We start from the raw sequence: 23,474 nt of genomic DNA, 5'->3' as shown, positions 1-23,474 counted from the left end.
GGTAAAAGTCTTTTGGTCTTTCTGTACGGCTGTGTTTAACCTCCACAGATTTGATCATGGCTGTGGCCTGATCAAACCGTGGCAGGTACTCAGCTACCAACGCTTCACAAACCTTGGGATAGCTGGAACGAACCTGTGGTGGAAGTTGTTCCATAAATGTATGGATCTCTCTGGTTGAGGTTTTCCATACAAGTCGTACCTTTTCTCGATCGGTTGCCCTGGGCAGATCCGAGAGACAGTAGTCAACTTCCCTCAAGTAACTCTGAATGTTAAATTCGGAGTCCTTCGGGTCAAATGTGTGGACATACTTCGCCATGGCCTCTAGCTCCTCAAAGCGAAGACCATGTGAAGTTGCCCTAGTCTGCCTGTTTGGAGAAGGAGAGACTGAAATCACATTTGAATGTGAATGCGTTTCATGCAGAGCTCGACGTCCTCGGTTTGGTTTAGGGGGTGGAGCTACAAAACAGTCATTCTCACAATGGTTGGCAGAAGATGAATTGTCGCTGTCAGTGTACTGTACAGAGCTGTCACCTATCCTCTCAGTTATAAAGGGAAAGCTAGCGGGATTAGCGTTGCTTTTTGTGTGCCCAATTAATAACGTTAGATCTCCTCTACCGTGTCCACGGGAGGGTTCCCTGACCTCCTCATGAGAGGGGTGGGCATGGAAGGTGCAGTCCTGTACTTGCCTGACTGTTTCTCCCTTGCGGAGATGGACCACCGTTGGGACGGAGTCCCCCCTTTCCCTCTCCAGGGAAGAGGTGGGCAAACCATTGCATGGGTGGTCAACAGCACTGCAATCTGAGGAGACTGACGAGTCTCCATCAGAGCAAGCTGTGGAACCGGGATCTGACAAACCCGAATCAATTTGTGACCCCCCTTCCCCTGCCTTGTGGTGTAAGGAGGAAGCAGGAGAAGTTGGAGTTGGGCAAGCCTGAGAAAGCAGGCTTACAGAAGAGAGTGGATGTGGTAGCTTGTGGCATCCACTCTTCAACTGAAATAATTCCTCTCTGTAGGAACAAAGATCTGATTCGGCTGAATGCAGATCACGCAAGTATTGTACTGCTTTCTTGCCAACAGTTTGAAGCTCAAGTAAAACACTGGTGTGTTGTCCTCTGAGGTATGCCATCTCTGAGTCTAAGTTTTTGTTGCTCTGAAGAGCAAGACTAATCTGTCTGGCAAAATTCAAGACCAGACAACTTAGAATTGGGTCTTTTGAATGGTTGGGGGAGTGACCTTTCTCGTTGATTAATGAGAACATTTCTTTCCTACAATCAGTGAGGTTCATCTGATTCAGGAAAGCTATGTAGCCAGGTGCTAAACCTTGGGCTAAAAAGGAAAGGTACTCATCAATAGATATGGGTTCCATATCTCAAGCCAAATAAAGCTAAAAGCTAAAATCAGTAACTTAAGAGGGTACTCTTGAAGTTAACAATTTGACAAGGGCCTTGAGCTCCTAACAGTTGGCAATGAATTGTTTCCCAATATCACAATCCAACATACAAGTTGTGATGAAGGATAAGGAATTTAAAACGCTCTTTGAATATTCTCTATAACTATAGTACAAGGTAGCTATAGCATCACACAGGGACTCGAGTTGCACTAGCGGTACTGCAATGCAACAACAGCAAAATGAACAAACATATGGCGGATATTCAGACCGTAAAATAGGAACTGTGATGCTGATCACATTAATCCTAAATACCAGAATGTGATTGGTTGAAATTACAATTAAATTTGGATTTAAATGTAAAATTCAATTAATTATTAAAATTACTTTGACCAAGTAATTATAATTAATAATACAGTGCGGCTAGTAATACTATTATTGATAATACGTATTATACCGGAAGGTAAATGCCAATCAACAAACTACCGTGTAAGATTACGAATGTAATGCCACAATGTTACACGAGGGGGCAGTATATTGAGAAAGCGGCTCATGCAGGCTTTCAAAAATGGTACAAGGGTGACATCTAGCGGTATTTTCAAAAAATTGCACTGGTGGCAATTTAGCTGAGAAAGAATGCCGAGAATTCGTTCTGGAGGCACGTGACATGAGCCAAAGCTCGTCTTTCTCACGCAGAGCTCCAAATTAGGATGGGGAATTCGTTATGAAGTCACAAGACATGAAATTTGAGCCAAAGCTAGTCTTCCTCACACGGGGCGCCAAAATATGTAGGGGTCCTCGCACGGGACTCCAAATTATGTAGGGTCCTCGCACGGGCCGCCAAATAACGCAGGGATTTTACTCTCTACGAAACCGGGGCGCCAGTTAAACGTTGTGTAGCAGTATAACTGCAAAAAGTAATCAGTCTCATAAAATTACTATTATCAGAATATCTAACCACAAATTTAGTATTTTAATTAATAATTAAAATAACCAATATTAATGATTAAACATACCGATAACCTGAAGGTTGGAAGTTCTTCGAAAGACTGCTTTAACTCGGCTCTCATGTCTATGCGATTCCAAAACGGACACCGGGGTTTAATAAAATATATTTATTAAACAAACATACAAACATATAACAGATAAACTAACGGGAAGTTAGTAAGGAAATTTAGTTGGGTATGTGTGTGTGCGTGTGTGTGGCGCGCGCAAGCGCGCGTGTCGCTAGAGTTCTGGGTGTGGTAATGAGTTGGGGTTAGCTGTGAGAAGGGACTACTTGCGTAGTTTTACTCTATATATGCGCAAAAGACGGCGAATCAATTCACGTACATATATATGTAGCTAACCAAACACATTACAATGGTTGGATGGTAAATATTGAAACACAGATTCACAAAAACAGTTAAGACTAAACTAAACACTGGCTATGCCTGAATGTTTGTTTTCTTACTGAGTCCATACGCATTGCTGGGTCCAAAAGACATGCTGTCCTTGTAGAAGCGGCGATGGTGCTGTGAATGGTGTCCGGGAGAGATGCGCAGGCTGGGGTGTTCCCGTCTTAGCAGCGCGTTGTCGTCTGATCCGCTGGTCCTTTTCCAGGTGTAAAAGTTCGTTGCTGTTTCGTTGTTGTGAGCTTTGCAGGAGTAAACTGATGTAGCGTTCCGCGTACACCAGTTTCCACTCGCTATAGGCCACGAAGTTACCGCGAGGTAACGGGGTGTGTCCGTAGGCCTGGTAGTGCGCTGTGCAGCATTCAGCCTCTGTCCGAGTCTCGGAGCAGATGAGCTGAAGCGAATGGCCAAAAAGGGTGCGTCGAAGAGAAGAAGCAGAAGAGGCAGAAAAAGCAGAAGAGCCAGAAGAGAGATCCCAAGAACGTGTCTTGCTCTTATACGGGACCGTTTATTGCTCCCGCCATTACGGGATTGGCTGAACCAAGTTAGACGTCATTCGTGGTGGACGTCGCAGAATTTTCCTGTGGGAATGTGGAAGTTGTAGTCCCTACAGTATGGATCCATGGAGGAGGATTTGTTCTGGGTGCAGCGTCATTATACGATGGTTCTGCACTGGCGGCCTACCAGGATGTGGTGGTGGTTCTGATTCAGTACAGACTTGGGATCATGGGCTTCTTAAGGTAAGTGCCAGACGCCACCACCACTTTGTTAAAGAGTAGGGGGAACTGCAGCTTAAGTGAACGATTGGGTCTGGTGACTATGGTATGTGTGAATGGGTCTGCGGTCGCTGTTGTTGGAGTGAACGGGAGGTCTGCTGTGGTCTTTGCTCAGCACAGGGGACGAGCATTGCCCAGGGAACTACGGCCTGCTGGATCAGGTGACCGCCCTGCACTGGATCCAGGAGAACATCCACAGCTTCGGAGGGGACCCAGGATTGGTCACAATCTTTGGAGAGTCAGCCGGGGGAGTGAGCGTGTCCCTGCAGGTGTGAATACGGGCCGTTGGCTGCTGGGCAGCTGGCTTGATTAAAGTATCACTTGTATCGAGTGGGGTTCAATTCCCGGTCCTGCCAAAAGCCAAGCTCACTTGAAGCAGCAATAATTGGCTCGCTGCTCCAGAGGGAGGGACTTGGCAGGTTAGCTGATCGCCGCACAATAAAGCACCTCGGGCGCCTCGGCATCATGGTCACGAGTATGAGATGAGACGGCTCGAAGAAGGCGCGTCGCTCTCCTTCGGGCCGCCGAGGGACAGGGTGTGGGCGGTGTATCTAACACTAGCTCTAATTGGATTAGATGGGGTGTAATTGGCTACCAAATTTGGAGAAAAATGGAAAAAATGAGAAATGAATGTATTAAAGTGTCCGGTCCCACCCGTAGCCAGCTGCCCCACAGCAGCGGGGTGCCAGAGCTGGCTTTGTGTTGCTCAGGGATGTGGGAGGGATGCAGTCAGTAGTAATGTAGCGTTGTTCTGGGCTGGAGCGACTCCTGCTGGCCTTCCGGGCGTCCTGTGGCCAGCTCTCCGCACGTGTATGAACGGGTCTGCTCCTCCGCTGCTCTGCTTGTGTGCTGCTTCTACAGCTGCAGTGTGAAAACAAGCAGCTAGCTGGCACCCGCGCGCGTCAGAGGAGATTGCCTAGTTCATAGTTCACAAATTAGACATTTTTGATTGGATTGGAGATGGAAAATTAAGAATAAATAAATGTAAAAGTGAGAAACTCAAGCAGACGCAAAAGTGACCAAAGGCCACGGGCATAAACAGAACCATACTGAATGTCACTGATGAGGCCATTTGCATTTATTCTCATTTGCAGACTTTCCTTCTCTCCCTTTATGTGCTCTGCAGCTTCTCTCTCCTCTGTCTTCCGGGCTGTTCCATCGCGCCATCGCAGAGAGCGGAACTGCAATGATGGGTGGAGTCCTTAATTCCATGCCTCTGACTTTTGCACAGGTAATGCACTCACCTGCCCCAAACCAGACCGTTGCATGTTCAGTTCACACAGCTTACCCTCAATCAGAACGTAAGAGAAAAGTGCTGAGAGTAATGAACAGGCATTCGTATTGTAATCGACCGTATTGTCCTTCTCTGTTTCTGGATTGACTTTGCTGTGTCAATAAAAAGCACTACATCGTCCTGTTATTCAAACAAGAATTGGCTGTTCTCCCTTTGACATTTTGTTGATAATTTATTGATCTCCCAAATTTCTCCTGTAGATGGTGGCTAATATGTCCGGCTGTGACATCACCAGCTCAAAGACGATTGTGGAGTGCATGATGCAGCTATCTGAAGAGGACATTATAAATAACTTGGAAAAGGTGAGACAGGCTGGGTACCTACTGACCCACAAGGACAAAGGTCAGTCCACCCTCCACAGAGTGATTATGAAACACTGTTCTGGTGGCACCATAACATAATTATATTGTCTTCCTCATTGGACAATGCATTCCTGGCTTGACATAAAGACCGGTGCATAAACATGGATGCTAATGTCACAAACCACCTGATATTTTGTCCAAGAAAGAAAACCTGTAAGTGTTCTGCTCACACTTCTTTTTAAAGCTAAGAATGATTCCCTTGGGGGTGGTGATTGATGGAGTGTTCCTCACAAAGTCGAGGGAAGAATCCTTCCAGAACCATGAAGTCAACAAGGTCCCATTCATGACGGGCGTCACAGACCTGGAATGCGGATGGTTGTTGACCAATGTAAGCTTGTTGTGGATTTGAAATCTTATAACGCTTAGCTATGTATATGGTATGTTGTACATTTTTGAAGGGCTAGTTTTTAGCAGGGGTTACAGGGGTTCATTCGGGAATTGAAAGATAAGGAAACTAACTAGGTAGGTTATTGTGTATTTTAGGTACAAGTACAAGTGTATGAGTGAATTGGCTAATATTTTGGCTTATGATTTGTTTAGATTAGAGTCTCAAGGCTAGAGCCTTCTACAAAGTAGGGGGCTGTCACTTATATTAAATAATATAATATAAATGGTAAATGGTTGGCATCTATACAGCGCCTTTATCCAAAGCGTTGTACGATTGATGCTTCTCATTCACCCATTCATGCACACACACACACACACACACACACACACACACACACACACCGATGGCGATTGGCTGCCATGCAAGGCACTGACCAGCTCCAGGAGCATTTCGGGGTTGGGTGTCTTGCTCAGGGACACTTCAACACAGCCCAGGCGGGGGATCGAACCGGCAACCCTCCGACTGCCAGACGACTGCTCTTACTGCCTGAGCCATGTCGCCCTCAATAATATAATATTATTATATAATTAAAATCTGACCTAATTTAAAAAACATTCATCTTTTTTTTATTTTTATTTTTATTTTTTTAAGATAGTGGGCTTAAAAGTGATATTTACAGTTTTATAACTAGCTTGGGACAGGTTGTCATTAGTTGCTAGGTTATAGACGTGAGTTTCACTCTGAGGAACAGGAATGAAGCTGAGGAGATTTCATACATTATCTGGCTATAAAAACTGAAATGTATTTTTTTCCCGCAGTTCTTCGCTCCTCCCGGCTGGGTGGATGGTATGGACCGGGAGCAGGTTGCACCCATTTTGTCAATGTTCAACACCAAGGTGAGGAATAAAGGTCACTCGTGCAAGGTTACGGATGATGATTGAATGTATTACCTTGCATATACACCGATGAGACAAAGCAGAATGACCACTCACAGATGAAGCGAATAGCGCCAGTTATCTCGTTAGAGCGGTGCGTGTCATGGTCTGAGATATATTAGACAGTAAGCGAACCGTTGGTTCTCGTAGTCAACGTGTTGGATGCGGGAGAAAAGGGCAGGCTTAAAGACCTCAGCTAATTTGACAAGGGTCAAATCGTTATGGCCCGACTAGGATGGAGCATCTCTGAAACGACAAGGCTTGTGGGGTGCTCCCAGTCAGCAGTGGTCTGAGGAGGGACAAACCACAAACCGGCAATTGGGCCCCCAATGCTTTAGATGAACAACAAAGGCTATTCCGTCTGGTCCAAACCGACAGAACAGCTACTGTGGCACAATTCACAGAAGAATGTAATGACAGTTACAGGAGGAACGTGTCACAACACACAGTGCATCACACCCTGCTGCGTCTGGGCCTGTATAGCCGCAGACCAGTCAGAGTGCCCATGCTAACCCCTGTCCACCGTCAAAAGCGCCTACAATGGGCATGTGACCTTGGAGCAATGGAAGAAGGTCGCCCGGTCTGATGAGTCCCATTTTCTTTTACATCATATGGACGGGCAGGTACGTGATGGTAGTGGCCTCTTTCAGCAGGGTAATACACCCTGCCACACTGCACAAATTGTTACCCTGGCCTTCAAATTCTCCAGATCTCAATCTGATCGAACATCTGTGGGATGTGCTGGAAAAACAAGTCCGATCCAAGGCTGCTCCACCTCACAACTTACAGGACTTGCAGGATCTGCTGCTAACGTATTGGTGCCAGATACCACAGGGCACCTTGTAGAGTCCATGCCTCGGTGCATCAGAGCTGGGCGGCACACAGGATCAACAGCATATTAGGCAGGTGGTCATAATGTTTTGCCTCATCAGTGTAGATGGGTTATATATGCATCAGAGTCAACTGGGAGATAAGTACATAGACAAATCAATTAAACTGTGAATTGATTAATATACGGCAGATGGCATCAATGCAACCATCTCTCTTGTATATGATAGTTTACATCTGTAACAACTCAAATTGTCCAGTCCCAACAAAAATTGCAATTCGGGATGGGTGCTTGGAGATGATGGGGGACATTTTATTTAACATTCCTGCTATCCAGGTCGCCAATTATCACAGAGGTAATGATACTGTAGGTCAGAGGTCAATAGGTTATTTGAATCAAATAACCAGAAGGCCACAGAGAAAATTCGCTGTGAATATCTTACTGCACCAAAAATCTGTATACAGCACATTATTAAATGCCAACTTAATAACACCTTCATACAGAGTATATTACAGATCTTCCTTCCTCTTATTGTGGACCTTCAAATTTTACACATTTTTTTCTTTTCATTAATCCACAAATATATGGTAAAACAGTTGAACTGTGCGAACAGTTTTCTTGTGGGTTTATTTGTTGTTTGTACCATCTACTCCTTTATGTGAATAACATGATTGGAAACACATAACCGCATTAAAGAAAGGAATCTGAGCACAATGTGCCGTACACATTTTTATATAAAATATAGATACAGAATGGATCACTAAAAGAAAATTGCAGTGCGAGTACCACATTTATTTATGAAAATATCATGGAAAAACTGCTCAGCTCAATTTTCGACAGAACATTCCTGACTTTTAGTATGGTTGCTCATGATCCGTCCTCTGGTCTGGAAGGAATTTTGACCACTCCCCTGCTGGATGTACCCGGAAGTACACGGGGTGGAAGGTCATTGGTCACATGGTCGCAGTGTCGCACAGGGAGAGGGAGTTTCTATTGGCAGGGCATTCTCTGCTCATCACTCCCCAACCTCTTCTGGTTCATCGGCCGCCTGCTAGCTTCTGCGTCAGTCACAGGTCCTCCAGCGCGGCTGCAATGGCGGCTTTGCCGGCAGATTGAAAATATGATTCTTTATGCTTCAGAGGATGTACTGTACATACAGGTCCTGGCCTTCCGATTGTGATGGCATGTAGCATAGTGGTTAAGGTACATTACGTTACATTATTGGCATTTGGCAGACTCTCCAGAGCGAAGTACAGTTGATTAGATTAAGCAGGAGACAATCCTCCCCTGGAGCAATGCAGGGTTAAGGGCCTTGCTCAAGGGCCCAACGGCTGTGTGGATCATATTGTGGATACACTGGGATCCCCAACCTTGCGTGTCCCAGTCCTTTACCTTAACCACTACGCTAAAGGCCGCCATGGTAGGTACATGACTGGGACCCGCAAAGTCGGTGGTTCGACTAAAAAGTTATGCCCAACATCTCAAAGGAATTCCATGGCTGTGATTTCCCCCCCCCCCCCCCCCCCCTCAGATGCAGGCGCGCCCACGTACCTCTACGAGTTCCAGCAAGCTCCCAGCATCATCCAGGACCAGCGCGCCAGCTTCACCAAGTCTGACCACGGGGACGAGATCCACTTCGTCTTCGGTGCCTGCTTCTGGAACGGGGGGCACATCAAGTTCACTGTGGACAAAGGTCAGAAATCTCTCCCTTGTCATGGAACGTGCCAGAACCACAGGATAAGTTAATCGTTTGTGTTGTGTTTTCAGTCAGAGCTTCCTTGGCCTCTCTCTCTCTCTCTCTCTCTCTCTCTCTCTCTCTCTCTCTCTCTCTCTCTCTCTCTCTCTCTCTCTCTCTCTCTCTCTCTCTCTCTCTCTCTCTCTCTCTCTCTCTCTCTCTCTCTCTCTCTCTCTCTCTCTCTCTCTCTCTCTCTCTCTCTCTCTCTCTCTCTCTCTCTCTCTCACAGCTGTTTGCACAGAGGAAGAGCAAAAGCTGGCCCTCACAGTGATGGAGTACTGGGGCAACTTTGCTCGCACTGGGTAAGTAACATTTTTAAACAACTTGCATCTTCACTTTGCTTTCATTGCCTTCGAGTCGCATAGTAAGGTATTAATTTAAAGGTAGTATAGGCAAGGTTTTGCGTTAAAACAATCCCTTCCTATCATTGAAAAAGGCTCACTGACATGTTGACTCACCCTCGGTTTCAAAATATGCAGTAGACGGGCCAAAACATTGTATAACTGTACACTAATTCAAGCTCATTGGTTGAAAATTGGTTCTAATTGCCACAGCCAATGGCGTTTCAACGTCAGCGCATTCACAGAGAAGGGGGGGGGGTAAACAGTGTTATGGTTTGAAGGTGTTTGTTGCTGCTATTCCTCTGTTGACCGTTAGAAGTCTGAAATTACCTATTGTACCCTTAAGTCATGTTTGACAATTTCCTGCATGTGATGGTACAGTAGTCGACCCTTTTCAGATTAAACGGGTCATAGTGTACCATTAAATTGTATTTTACCTTACTCACTGGTCCAGTTTAAGAGGGTACATTATGCAGCACTGTAGCCTATTATTATCCATATCATTATTTTTATTATACATATTATTATACATTTCATCACACACCCGCGTCTGTGGTCCAGTGTGCAGTCTGTACAGTCTAAGCTAGTGTACCAATAAAATGTACAATTGAGGATAATATCAGTTTGGAGGTCATTTTGATGAAACTATCAATTCAATGAAAATACATATTTGTAACATATTTAAACACCATTTTGCATTATAATGTCTCATATTAATCTATATGGTGCCAATAATGACAAACAATATCACTGAATGTAGTGGTAGTCTATAAAGTAGCATCGGCAAATCAGTGAACATGAGGATGACTTGCAAGGAGGACATGGGTCCTGTTCCACAAAGCAGGATTACTGAGCTGGCCAGATAACTGCACTGAGTAAAACCAGGAACAGCTCTTTTTACTTCAGTCCATCTTCCAAATTCGGGCGGGGTCCGGGTGCTGTACTCTGTGCTGTTATCCGGCTAACTTTGTGAGACCATTCAACTGTCCCGCAAATGAGAAATCCATTACAATTTCAACATTATATACAGTCTGTCCGTCATATCGCTCAGGCTAGCCAAGGTGGGGTTTGAGCGCCCATTACCTTCTGGGAAACACAGGCCAGTTCCAGTATGTGGACGGGTCCATGGACCGGAAATGAGAATGAATGTGAAAATAATAATTTACATGAAATAAAACTCATCAAAGTAGTAGATCGTTTAGTTTAATTTAGTTTAGTTGTGTTCAAACAAGACCCACACTAGATTTGTTTGAGTCTCGCTCGACATGGCGCTAAAGATTAAAGCGTTTTGTCATACATTCTTCACTGGTGAAATAGTCATATATGCTGACTTTTGATGAATCCCTTGGAAACTTTGTTCACCCAGCTCCCCAGCTCTGTTTTGAGTTAAGTCAACAGTTTGGCACAGTGGGCTACTTTGAACACTATTGGAAATAATGATGACCACAATTTAGATGTGTGTTATCAGTACACCTTAATCAACAGAATTTTCATCATTTGAGACAGCACTTGTTTGCAAACAAGACAATACGGCCATGACCACGATAATTGTCCTTTGAAAAAAAGTAGCAGAGGACCTAATGTAGTATGTCAGAAAATCTGTCTTACTTTTTACTCGTGTACTACGTAAAGCCGCAGTATGTACTCTGAATGATAGTGTACGTATATAGTGTGTAGTGCGTAGTGTGCGATTTCAGACGCGGCCTTAGTCAGTGGAATGACTAGGAGGGGAATTGGGACCAGACACTAGTCTGTCTATCCTTCACCTGGCTCATGTCCGTCACCTGTGTGTGTGTGTCACCTGTGTCTCACCTGTGTGTGTCACCTGTGTCTCACCTGTGTGTGTCACCTGTGTCTCACCTGTGTGTGCGTGTCACCTGTGTCTCACCTGTGTGTGCGTGTCACCTGTGTCTCACCTGTGTGTGTCACCTGTGTCTCACCTGTGTGTGTCACCTGTGTCTCACCTGTGTGTGTCACCTGTGTCTCACCTGTGTGTGTGTCACCTGTGTCTCACCTGTGTGTGTGTCACCTGTGTCTCACCTGTGTGTGTGTGTGTCACCTGTGTCTCACCTGTGTGTGTGTGTGTGTCACCTGTGTCTCACCTGTGTGTGTCACCTGTGTGTGTGTGTGTGTGTCACCTGTGTGTGTGTGTGTGTGTCACCTGTGTCTCACCTGTGTGTGTGTGTGTGTGTCACCTGTGTGTGTGTGTGTGTGTCACCTGTGTCTCACCTGTGTGTGTGTGTGTGTGTCACCTGTGTGTGTCTCACCTGTGTGCTGCAGGTCTCCCAATGGAGAGGGTTTGGTGGAGTGGCCGCAGTACGGAGAGAGGGAGGAGTACCTGGGCCTCGGGCTGGAGCAGAGAGTGGGTCAGCGGCTGAAAGGGAACCACTTTGTCTTCATGACCCAGACGGTGCCGGAGATGGTGCAGCAGAGGCACAGCGAGCTCTGAGGGCCACGAGTGTGTGTGTGTGTGTGTGTGTGTGTGTGTGTGTGTGTGTGTGTGTGTGTGTGTGTGTGTGTGTGTGTGTGTGTGTGTGTGTGTGTGTGTGTGTGTGTGTGTGTGTGTGTGTGTGTGTGTGTGTGTGTGTGTGTGAGATACTGCATACCAGGTAAATCAGTAGTCAGTTGCACTACACAGGGTCCAAGGTATCAATTGAGCCTGAACCCCCTGTGTTGCTGTCAGATATGCAGTAGATAGAAAAAATAAAAATATTAAATGAAAAAGACTTTTCACCACTGCGGGGCACTGCAATAAACAAAAACAACATTTTGCCTTGTAAGTGTTAATGTGTTTCCCTTAACAACAGACTTCAACTGCTGTAGCCCATCCACTTAGAGTTATGCATTGTGTGCTCAGAGATGCTCTTCTGCATACCACTGTTGTAATGTGTGCTTATTTGTATTACTGTCACATTCCTGCCAGCTTTGACCAGTCTGGCCATTCTCCTGTGACCTCTCTCATTAACAAGGTGTTTCTGTTGGCAGAACTGCTGCTCACTGGATTCTTTTTGTTTTTTTGCACCATTCTTTGCAAACTCTAGACTAGAGATCAGGAGATCCCAGGAGATCAGCAGTTTCTGAAATACTGTGTATTCTGAGATACTCAAACCAGTCTGCCAGTGACTTAGGTCACATTTTTCCCCCATTCTGATGGTTGATGTGAACATTAACTGAAGCTCCTGGTCTGTAGCAACATGATTGTATGCATTGCACTACTGCCACACAGTTGCCTAATTAGATTATTACACTTACTTATTCATGTGATTAAGTAGAAATGTTCCTAATAAAGTGCTCGGTGAGTGTATATTTAGATGGTGGTGATTTCTGAAAACTAATCCGGTTGTCTGAAGCTTCAGCTAGCTTCATGGCATCATTGGATAATTACTGAATCTAATGTAAACTCATGTAATATTTCTGCATTAGGTTCTAGGAACTGTAATAACTGTTGTGCTTGATTCAACTGTGAAGCAGTTTCACAAACAGTTGCGTGGAATAACAGTGAAATCGTCTTTCAGTGGTAATTACAGGGAAGTGATATCATACTTTCAGTGGTAATTACAGGGAAATTTGGTTTCTGAAGAAGGCAAACACACTGCCGTCTGTAAGTATTTGGATAGTGGCACAATTGTTGTTTTGGCTCGGTACTCCAATACATGTACATTAATCGTTAATTAAACAATGAATACGAGGTTAAAGTGCACTGCCAGCTTTAATGTTCGGGTATTTATATCCATAGCCAGTGACCCGTGTAGGAATTACAGCCATTTGTATACATATTCCCTCCAATTTAGGGAACCAAAAGTAATTGGATAAATAAACACAATCTTAAATAAGACAATCATATTTAGTGCTTGGTTACAAATATCTTAAAATGTTATGGGTAGAATTAGTAATTTCGGAATTCCAACGGTCAAGAGAGGAATTGCAGCAAAAAATACGCACAAACAACAACACTGTTTATCCTACCCCTTCCCTGTGAACGCGCTGAAGTTGAAACGCCATTGGCTGTGGCAATTAAAACCAATTTTCAACCAATGAGCTTGAATTATTGTACAGTTATAGATGTTTTTGTACGGAGTGCTGGCCCGTCAACTGCATGTTCAGCTGGACTATAAACACAGGCAGAGGGTGAATCAACATGTCAGTGAGCCTTTTCCAACGATAGGAAGGGATTTACTATGGTCTAGTAGCAATACTTTAACACAAAAATCTTACCTATTGCACCTTTAAGTTAGTCCGCCACTGCCGCCGTCTATGCATATGTACAGCGGGAAAGCACTGAATCCTTTGAAGTTGCGAGTGCTGAGATGTGTCGTTTGTGAGACGCGGAGCCTACTCGCGGCAGTAACGCAGGAGAGTTTCAGCGGCATAAACACAAGAGGAGGAGTTCAAGCACAGTTGTCTGTTCACAACCCCGTCTGTAACAAAGTTCTTAACAGCAGCATTTGCAGATTTCATGGCAATCAAGTCTGTCAGGCAGACGCCATAGGATGAAAACATGAAGAATTATTATTTTAATAATTAACCGATGCATTTTTAGAAAAATGAAACGAGCATCATGCCTGGACGCTACATGGATTTAACTGTGAGGTTACACTGCACGATGTCAATTTAAATGTAAATCTTGAATTATCTGACTTACAATGTTACCTATTAAGATGGCCCAAAATAAAGTTTGAAAATGCAATTAAATTTGTCAGTACAGTTAAAAAAAAAAAGAAACTAAAAGATACGACCCCTAGCGGTCATAAGCTGTGTCGGTTATACAGTTAACCGTTTTAATTATGGGAGGGTATCAGTTTACAAAAACTGATTATTTGTCTCATCCCTAGAGTGGATAATTTTTAATCTATGTCATGTCAAATGTGTAATTTAAGGTACCTGTGCTGAAATTGTGGTTTTCTTTGGTTTTCCATTGTGTGTTGGAAGTCGGATAAATTGCCAGTCCATTGCATTGCTCAGATACTTACACAGTCCAAGAATACCTTTATGCAAACACCACCCTACCTTAACTCCAAAAATAATGGTGACTTATAGCTCACAGAAAGTCAATTTTATCAAAAACCAACAAAGAAAAAACTGTTAACACTGCATTTCAGAAATAACCCTGACTGCCTGGAGCCCCAAGACAAAACAAACAGCCTTTTGAGAAAATAGCAAACAAGACCTGTTTGTCGGTTTGATTTTTAAGGCAGTATCATCTGAAAATGCCACTATATTCTCCATTCACCACCCCTTCTGGGTCGTGAGTACAGTGTTTTTTAAGTCTACCCTGGTATTTGACACATTTTGTGCCAAGCCAAAATAATGTTCTGTATGCTTGGCTACACCTAGTTCTAAACAGAATAGTACTTACTTGAAAAACATCATCAATTTGTTAAGTGTGGTCACATTTTTTTATACAACCAACAAAAAGACTAAGTAGTAACCCAGCTTCTGAGATTGCTCTGAAGACCATAGTTTTGCCTATGGTCTCTATACTATCTGTATGTCTAATGATATCCCAAACGCACTATAAGCTCACTGCAATTTGTAGACACAATATTCTCCATTGTCTTTCATTATTAAATGCATTCTTGTAATGTCCTGCACCAGGGGCTGTCTGTTTGCCTTTTGTCTTCTTTAGCAGAATCTGGGCAGCACTAAGGGTTAGAGGTTACTACAACATAGCTAAACTCAAATACGCTGCGACTCAGATTCCAGATCTCAGCCTTTCAGAAAGGTACTTAAAACCATGGATGTTTTTCCGAATAACAGTCAAGTTACTATGAAGAAACATTTTAACGTCCAGTCACCCTGAATGAGGACATTAGGAATAATGTTACTGCTGCGTTTACCACTACCATTACAACTACTACTACTACTACTACTACTACCCTCTCTAGATTTATTGAATAACTACAGACACTGTCAAAGGGCAGACTTTAAGTGGGCTCAGACTTTTCCCCTCCACGTGAACTCCAGGTGAAAAATACGGGAAAAGTTTCTCGGTGAACTTGTGCTTGAAAGTGTAAATGGGCGCCAGGCTATCGGCGTCGAGGAAAGCCACCTTCCCTTTCTCGTAGTCCAGGTCGACGGTGATCCTCCTGGGCCTGGACTTCAGTGTGAGGCGCGTACGGGGCGCGGTCTGGGCCCAGTACACTTCTCCGTTACAGAGGCTAATGGTCCAGAACCCCTCCTCCGGGTTCAGGAAGACGCTCTTCTTCCTCTGGATGGAGACTTGGGCCACCCCGATGCACCAGTCCCTGTTCTCCCCGACCTCCACGTCCCAGGTGCGCCGGGCCGAGGCGAAGCCCTCAGCCCCCAGGACCGCCATGCGGCTGGTGCAGCGCTCGGGATTGTTGGGCGTCTGGTTCTTGCTGCTGTACCTCACGTTACTCAGCTCCTGAGTGAAGGTCAGATTCGGATGTGCCGTGTTGGGGTCCATAGTGATCGGAGCTGAAAACAAGACAATGCAGACATTGTTTTTTTTGCTATGTAAACCTACTGTTAGCAGCCATGATTTTAAGCCAACTTTAAGAAAAAAATACTCAGGGTAGGGGTAAGCTTTACATTTAAAATGCACTTGCTGAGTACACCGTAGATCAACTGAATTATGATCATGATGGACAATTTTTCAATTCAAATACTTTAATTAATCACTGAAACATGAATGCTAGCAGACACTGCAACCCTCCAGGACTGGTGTTTTTTTTTGTTTTTTTTTTAACTTTCTTTTTATTTGTAAACATTTTTCACATATTAAGAGCAACACACAAAAATAAGAAAGAAAACTAATATGAGGTCATGGAATGATCAGTCAGTTAAAACAAATTTGCTTTTCCAAGTTAAATAAAATAAAAAATATCAGTGCAAACAATCATGAGAGATCAGTCTCATTGGCTAAATAAACACACCACTTCTCCCACCATTTTTCTCCTAACTCTTTTTGGAGACGTATGGAGTAGGTCATCTGTTCTAGAAGATGCAATTGCTTGGCAATACTGATAAAGAGGCCAGCCGTCGGACCATTCTTCTGAAGCCAGGTTTTCGTAATGGCCTTTTTACTTGCTGCCAGAAAGACCTTTAAATGGTAGGTATCACCTGTACTTAGCCCATCAGGGGTAAGTCCAAGATAAAGGGATGTGAATGATATACTGACACTAAAACCCAAGGTTCTTGAAATGATTGCAGCCACTTCCCATATGTCCGACATAAATCATCAAAACTATTAAGTTCCCATTTTTTTACTATTTTACATATGGAGGTGATACCAGAAAAGACCCATCTTCTATACCTACCATCTTGCGATGCTGGCCTAAAATCAGGGTCATAGGCTGGCCATCTAAGCAGTTTAACCTCCCTTTGGAGTTGGAAGCGTTTAACCACCTCCACCCAAACTTTCAATGAAAGATTCACCCATTGACTCTCCGTCTGTAACAGTTCCTTCTCCCTGCCAACAGAGCCAAGCAATGACTGTATTGGTATATCTATTAAAGATAACTCCATGCTCTTCCATTTGGCCTCATAAGATGGGTTACACCAGTACACAAGAGGCCTCAACTGAGCAGATAAATAATAATCCCTTAAGGATGGGAGGGCCATGCCCCCACTCTCCCCCGGCAACCGAAGAGTAGAAAATTTCACCCTTGGTCTATTTTTATCCCAAATGAATCATGAAATCTGTTTATTCCACTCTCTAAATTGTTTCAGAGGGATCTCTACTGGAAGTGATAAAAAAAGATATAATAACCCGGGAAGAATGTTCATTTTAACCGTTCTAATTCTGCTGCCAAAGTCAAGAGGGAGCAAGCCCCACCTATCATATATTTCCTTGCTAATATAATTATAGTTAATTGCAAAAAAACGTGACAAATCTTTGGGTAAACCCACTCCCAAGTATTTGATGTGTGACGAGTCCCAATTAAAATTATACTTTACGGTGAATTCTTGCGTGGGAGTGTAGTGAAATGTCAAAACCTGAGTTATGTGCATGTCAAGGACATAACCTGAATATACCCCATATGTTTCCAACATTTTCATTAGTAGAGGCAGGCCTGAACCTGGATCCTTGATTGTAACCAGAACATCATCCGCGTATAACCCTACTTTATACTCCACTCCTCCTATAGATATACCCTTCAATCCTGTCTCCTGTCGTATTGCTTGGGCCAGAGGTTCAATGAATAAATTGAAGAGACTGGGACTGGTGGGGCAGCCCTGCCTGCAGCCACGTTGCAGAGTTATGGAATTAGAAAGGCTACTATTAACCTTTATTCTTGCAGTAGGAGAAGAGTAAAGTGCCTGAATACAACGTATAAAATCTTCACTAAAGCCGAATCTGCTCATTACTAGATAGAGAAACTCCCACCCCACCGAATCAAAAGCCTTTTCAGCATCTAAACTGAGAACAACAGCACTAACATTTTCCTTATTAATCTGTTCAATAACATGTAGGGCTCTCCTTATATTATCTTGAATTTGTCTATTTTTTATAAATCCTGTTTGGTCCTCATCTATTAACATAGGCATTACAGCTTCCATCCTCTTTGTTAAGATGGTAGCATAAAGTTTATAATCTGTGTTTAAGACACTGATAGGCCTGTATCCTTTACAATCCGACCTGTCTTTTCCTTCCTTGGGGATAACTGATATGAAAGCTTCCCTCCAAGATGGGGAGGGGAGATCCCCCGTTTAAAACATAGTTAAAACAGGTCTCCAGTAAGGGGAGCAGGTGTTCTCTCATGGATTTGTACCACTCTGGGGGGGACCCATCAGTACCAGGTGACTTGCTAGAGTTCAGGCTTGAGATGGCTTTGTCTATTTCCTCCCTTGTTATTGGCAAAATAAGTTTATCATTAATTCCTTTACCAATAGTAGGGAGGTCTAGAGAATTCAGAAATTCAATTATTGTATGCCTATCGACCTGATCTGACTGGGAATACACAGATTTGTAATATGTCTCAAATGCTTTTTGTATACCATCCAAACTACTGGTGATCTTATTTGTAACAGGGTCTCTAATCTTATAAATAGTGTTATCTGCTTGTTGTTTTCTAAGCCTCCAAGCTAACAATTTTGCTGCTTTGGGCCCTGCCTCATAATATCTTTGTTTCATAAACCTTAAGTTTTTCTCCACTTCCTCACTTAACAGTTTATCAATTTCCTGTTTGACATTCCTAATTTGGTGTATAATAGAAGGCTCTTTATTAACAATGTGAGCTTGTTCTAGAACTCTCAAATTTTCCTGCAGATTTGACAGTTTTTGGGATCTTATCTTTTTGAGCATGGCTGTCCTGGCTATGATCTTCCCCCTGAGAACTGCCTTGGCTGCATCCCATAATATACCAGGGTTCACATCCCCATTGTCATTGTCCTGTAAATATACACCTAGGTCCATCACCATAGAACTTCTAAAGGTGGGATCGTTTAACATGCCAGTATTTAGCCTCCACAATGTTTTCCGCTGTCTACCATCTAGATGCAACGTTAGATAAACTCCAGAGTGGTCTGAAAGGTCCCTTTGGCCTATTCTACAGTCCTTCAGTCTGTGTAAGTCCTTGTTATATATAAAGAAGTAGTCTATCCTTGAATAGACTGTGTGTCGTGCCGAATAAAAGGTGTATCCTGGGGCTGATCCATGCACGGACCGCCATACATCAGTCAGTCCCAGGTCTTTAAGTACCTTGTCTATACGTTTTTCAATAGGAGTCCCTCTTCTTTTCCTATTGGTTGTATCCAGTAAAGGGTTGAGAAGCATATTAAAGTCTCCTGCACAGATAAGGGTCCCACACGTCTCTGAAGCAATCAAATCAAAGATCTTTCTAAAAAAAGACATATCACTACCTGGGGGGGCATAAACATTAAATAATGTAACCTCTTTTTGGTCTATTTTCCCCTTTATCAAAACAAATCTACCCTGTCTATCACTTATTTCAGATATGTATTCAAACCGAATCGAATTGGAAATCAATACAGCAACCCCCCTTTTTTTACCGTTTTTATATGATGAGAAAAAAGTATTCCTAAAGCCCAGTTTTTTTATTTTTTCGTGTTCAGTACCAGAAAGATGAGTTTCCTGCCAAAATGCTATGTTTACCCTCTCCTTTTTTATTTTGGCTATCATTTTACTTCTTTTGATCTGATTATTTAGCCAATTCAATGAAAGTATATTATAATGTTGGTAATGCATTAGTATTATGTTTGAAACCTTGCACTTGTACCATCCCAGACCTCAAAAAATAACAATATAACACACAAAAAATAGAACTTAAATAACTATAATAGAGAACATTAAACTGAGCTTCCAACTGAAAAGGCGCCATGTCGCCTTTGACATTGAGGGGAGCTGGCCACTAAGTGGGGCCCCTCGGTTGCAAAAAACAAAACAAAAAATAAAATAAAATAAAATCTTGTGGCTCTATCTAGTGTCTATGAACTTGTAGACAAAAAAAGTCTTGTGACTGTCTATGAACTATAAGTATCAGCCTACATTATAATCCGACAATAAGAGGAGTAAATCGCTCACTCATCCTCTGCTGTAAATTCCACCCCTATCCTACGATACTTCAATCTCTCCCGAATTTGCCGTTGGAACCGGGTCTTCTCCCTGCCGTTCCGGGGCTCGGTCGTCTCCCACGGTAGAAGTCGGGCCAGCGTTTCCTCTGTTATGCCCTTTCTCTCGGTCCCACGAATGGCTTTGCCCAAGGTGAATCCCCTTTTCCGAAGATCCTCCCCTGCTTGCATCACGCTGTTGTACAGAACAGTGCCCGATTCAAAGAAGACACGCATTCTGGTCAGCGGGGTCTGGAAGCGTATTCCCCTCTCCTTCAGCTTCTTCTTAATGGGTATATATTCCTTCCTCTTGTTTTGCACATCCGCTGCATAATCATGGTCAAAATACACTCGCTTGGTTTGGAAACTGGGTTGCTTCTTCCAGGTAGTATGGAGGATCTTCTCTTTGACTGAGAAATGGTGGAACCTGACCACCATAGAGGGTGGTGGGGGTTTTGCGGGTGGTTTTGGTGCGAAGGCGCGGTGTGCGCGTTCTATCCCCAAGTCATGGTCACGGTCCCAGCCGAGACCGTCTCCCAATTCCGATTTTATCAGGCTTTCAACGAACCCAGCTGCGGAGGTGCCCTCGGCGTCCTCCGGGACGCCATAGATCCTGATATTGTTGTGCCTAAAGCACCCTTCTAGGTCAGACACTTTATCTTGTAGCACCCGTTGATCACTGAGCAGCTGGGTGAGGGTGTCTTTGACTCCAATATCCCACCGTTCCATGTCAGCCATAGCTTCCTCCATCCTCCCCACGCGCTCCACTGCTCCTGCTATCTGACCTACCGCGTCTTGAATCCTCAGGTTTATTCCCGTCGTGAGTCCCGTCCATTTGTTTTTTAATGTCTTCTCGAATGTCGTCTCTGAAGTCGGAGAAATTGCTTTTCAGTTCGGCCTGAAGCGTTGCTATCCCCATACTCACAGCTTCGCTCACCACTCTTCGAATTGAGTCCAACGTTTCGCTCTCTCTGGGGCCTCCATCTTGTCCTGTCGCCATTGGGACTTCGCTAGCCGCCCCTTCTCTCCCCTTTTCTCGTTCGTTAGGCTTTCGTAACCCACCACCTCTTTTCTTTCCTTTATCCCCATCCATCATTACGTCGAAGTATATCAACTTGAATAAATACAAATTCTTGAATTAGGGAAAATTTAAGGCTGATACCGGAGCTCTGTAAACTAAGCTGCCATGTCACGTAGCGTGCCACCGGAAGCCCCCAGGACTGGTGTTTGACGGTAGTCTATTAAAACATTTACTGAAATATGTGAATTAATCTCCCTTAACTTTTAAACGAATTGCATGTCATGAATACTGACATTAACATGTTTTATATTAGTGATACACTTTTCTATGTAACAATATTATTTCTTATAAAAACACCTGTCAATAAAGCAAGGATGTTTATTACAATGCACAATACATTGACATGCATACAGTGAGTACTTACTGTGATTGATTGTTTCCAACATCTTCTTCCAGACGTTGAATTTCAGCAAGCCCAGGTGCTTGGGCACATCTATCAGAGCTCCAGGAATTCTCTCTACCTCTGGCGTTCTATATAACATTCTGTAATATCAATGAATCACCATTGTAATGGGTTTGCTTTCAGTATGACACAACATAGTCGGGGGTTATGCTAAATTGACCTACCTGCTCTTTGTCTGCTTGAAGTCCTGCAAAAGACAAGACATTTGTATCATATCATACGCACCAGTGTGTCTATCCTGCGGACTTGCACTCATGTACAGGTAGGGATAAAAACGTGTTCTTGAACAGAATTGGGACATTTATATTATCCATAAGAATTCATAAGTATTTTTAGCTGATACTGAAAAGAGAACTGGTACTTACCCGCAGGAATGACAAGTTGTCAGTTTCTACAGACTTCTGAAATTTGTCGATGGTGTCCGACAGGACAGCAATAGTTTTTGTAATATTCTCCAGCCTTTTCTTCACAATTTGAGCTTTCTTTATTTCCTCCTCTCGCAGGACGGCCAACCTGGCTGCCTCTTCCTCCCAAAGAAAGGTGTGCAACGTCTCAAATTCCTTCTTTATCTGTCTGTCAGTTTTGTCAGCCTGGATCTAGGGCACAGTATTACGATTAAAATACATGCATTACAAAGGTACACGGTCTGTAGATCTACGGTTGACTTTATAGCTTCAGCGTTGACACAAACTACATTCTGGAGTTTTAATGGCTATTTGAATGAAAACTGTAAAGAAACTGTAGATTAACACCTTTATGTATAGTTCCGTTTCTATCCAGTCTTCTTTAGTTGCGTTCAAGGCTTTCAGTTGTTTCTGGAGCGGGGTCAGCCGGGCTGAAATTTCACGCTGAAAAATAAAACGTATTTGGTGGATTCAATGTTCTTACATTGTATTTAACATGTAATGGTGATAGCCTCGTCACAAATCAAGACTATGGCCCATATTCGTGGTTTTAGCCATATTCATTGCTCAATCTATCATGGCTTACATTGGTAGAATGTACATAGGGGCATGCAGGGGCATGACAATATTGTTAATGGTCCTGAGATTTAGGCAGAGTGAAATGGCATTGAAAGGTATAAGGCAAAAGGCAAGCTGTCAATGTTGAGCAACAGTATTTTAAAAGACAATCTTTCCTTTGTCTCTCATGGAATGGGTCAGCCTAAATTAAATTAAATAAATTCAACAACATTAAAAACTGCGTCTTCATGTTACGTCACTCCCTGGGAACTCCGCAAATCTAGTGACTGCTTCGTCACAATGAGGAAGGAATAAGTAAACATCATATCCAGTAACTCTTCATTCCACAGCTTACCACACTTTACAAAACTCAGGGCAATTGAAAGTACTTAAAGAAAGCAAAATGCTATAGTGATATGGCAAGTCCCTCCCTCTTTTGAATGCAATTCACATATAATGAATCTATAACTGTTTACAGACAAGTTTATACCATTGACGACATTTTTAATCATGAAAAAAACTGGTTTAAGCAGCTGATTTTAATATTGTGACTGATCGGCGTATATTTCTATACGGCCCCAAAATGAACCTCCACTACAAAAAATATCGTGTGGCTTCCACCTGACTTTACGTACGATTTAAAATACAGGACAAACCACTCTCCCACCTTTCTTTCCGAAGCGGCTTCTTCCACTGGACAGTAGGAATGGCGGCTGTGTTTATTTGACACTTGGCAAACCACACAGATGGGTTCCTCCTCGGTCAGGCAGAAGACCTTCAGCTGCTCGCCGTGGAGGTCGCACAGGGGCTCGGCGTTCAGGCCCAGCTTGCGCTGCTTGAAGGAGTCGGAGGCCATCTTCAGCGCCAGGTTGATGGCGGGCTTCTCCGTGGGAGACACCGCGCGACACACCGGGCACTCTCGAGCTCCGTTCCACTCCCAATGTTTCTCCACGCAGACTTTGCAAATGGTGTGGCTGCATTTCAGCGTGACGGGGAGAACGAACACCTCGTGGCACGTGGGGCATTGGAGGTCTTTTTCGGAGAGAGGCATGCAGTACGCCATCATGAAAGCAGGATATGTCCGGTCCCTCGCTGGTTTCTTGGTCTGCTTGGG

General features: G+C 43.7%; 2 protein-coding genes across 3 annotated transcripts in view; one reads left to right on the top strand and one right to left on the bottom strand.

Moving 5' to 3' along the window:
• Positions 1-12,644, top strand: part of LOC133131588 (fatty acyl-CoA hydrolase precursor, medium chain-like) — a 19,129-nt gene extending 6,485 nt beyond the window's left edge. The window contains exons 4-13 of the mRNA XM_061246961.1: positions 3,386-3,521; positions 3,673-3,826; positions 4,684-4,788; positions 5,052-5,153; positions 5,398-5,541; positions 6,360-6,450; positions 7,565-7,660; positions 8,837-8,998; positions 9,270-9,342; positions 11,662-12,644. Of these exons, the coding sequence (XP_061102945.1) occupies positions 3,386-3,521; positions 3,673-3,826; positions 4,684-4,788; positions 5,052-5,153; positions 5,398-5,541; positions 6,360-6,450; positions 7,565-7,660; positions 8,837-8,998; positions 9,270-9,342; positions 11,662-11,830 (1,232 nt within the window). The 3' untranslated portion in view covers positions 11,831-12,644. The remainder of the gene's footprint in view (positions 1-3,385; positions 3,522-3,672; positions 3,827-4,683; positions 4,789-5,051; positions 5,154-5,397; positions 5,542-6,359; positions 6,451-7,564; positions 7,661-8,836; positions 8,999-9,269; positions 9,343-11,661) is intronic.
• On the bottom strand, positions 11,570-23,474 carry LOC133130665 (zinc-binding protein A33-like). Of its 2 annotated transcripts, XR_009708961.1 has the most exons (7): positions 23,028-23,474; positions 22,151-22,246; positions 21,764-21,994; positions 21,563-21,585; positions 21,360-21,478; positions 13,597-15,819; positions 11,570-12,127 (listed from the first exon to the last, which is right to left on the bottom strand). XR_009708961.1 is itself a non-coding variant. In XM_061245407.1 (6 exons), exons 1-6 carry the CDS (start codon positions 23,424-23,426, stop codon positions 15,269-15,271), a joined length of 1,419 nt encoding a protein of 472 aa, XP_061101391.1. In that variant the 5' UTR covers positions 23,427-23,474; the 3' UTR covers positions 13,072-15,268. The 2 variants fall into 2 exon arrangements, 1 of the variants encoding a protein (XP_061101391.1); XM_061245407.1 differs by lacking the exon at positions 11,570-12,127 and having other exon boundaries at positions 13,072-15,819.

The sequence above is a fragment of the Conger conger genome, chromosome 6, assembly GCF_963514075.1.
Source record: "Conger conger chromosome 6, fConCon1.1, whole genome shotgun sequence".
NCBI lineage: Eukaryota > Metazoa > Chordata > Actinopteri > Anguilliformes > Congridae > Conger > Conger conger.
This window is presented reverse-complemented; position numbering and strand designations above follow the sequence as displayed.

What these genes read in the sequence shown, in the direction of transcription:
- LOC133130665 (XM_061245407.1), bottom strand. Translation starts at nt 23,426, where the DNA reads ATGATGGCGTACTGCATGCCTCTCTCCGAAAAAGACCTCCAATGCCCC. An exon ending in AAACGGAACTATACATAAAG is followed by an intron (nt 21,995 to 22,150) that starts GTGTTAATCTAC and finishes ACTGTGCCCTAG; the next exon opens with ATCCAGGCTGACAAAACTGA. An exon ending in GTTGGAAACAATCAATCACA is followed by an intron (nt 15,820 to 21,359) that starts GTAAGTACTCAC and finishes TCTTGTTTTCAG; the next exon opens with CTCCGATCACTATGGACCCC.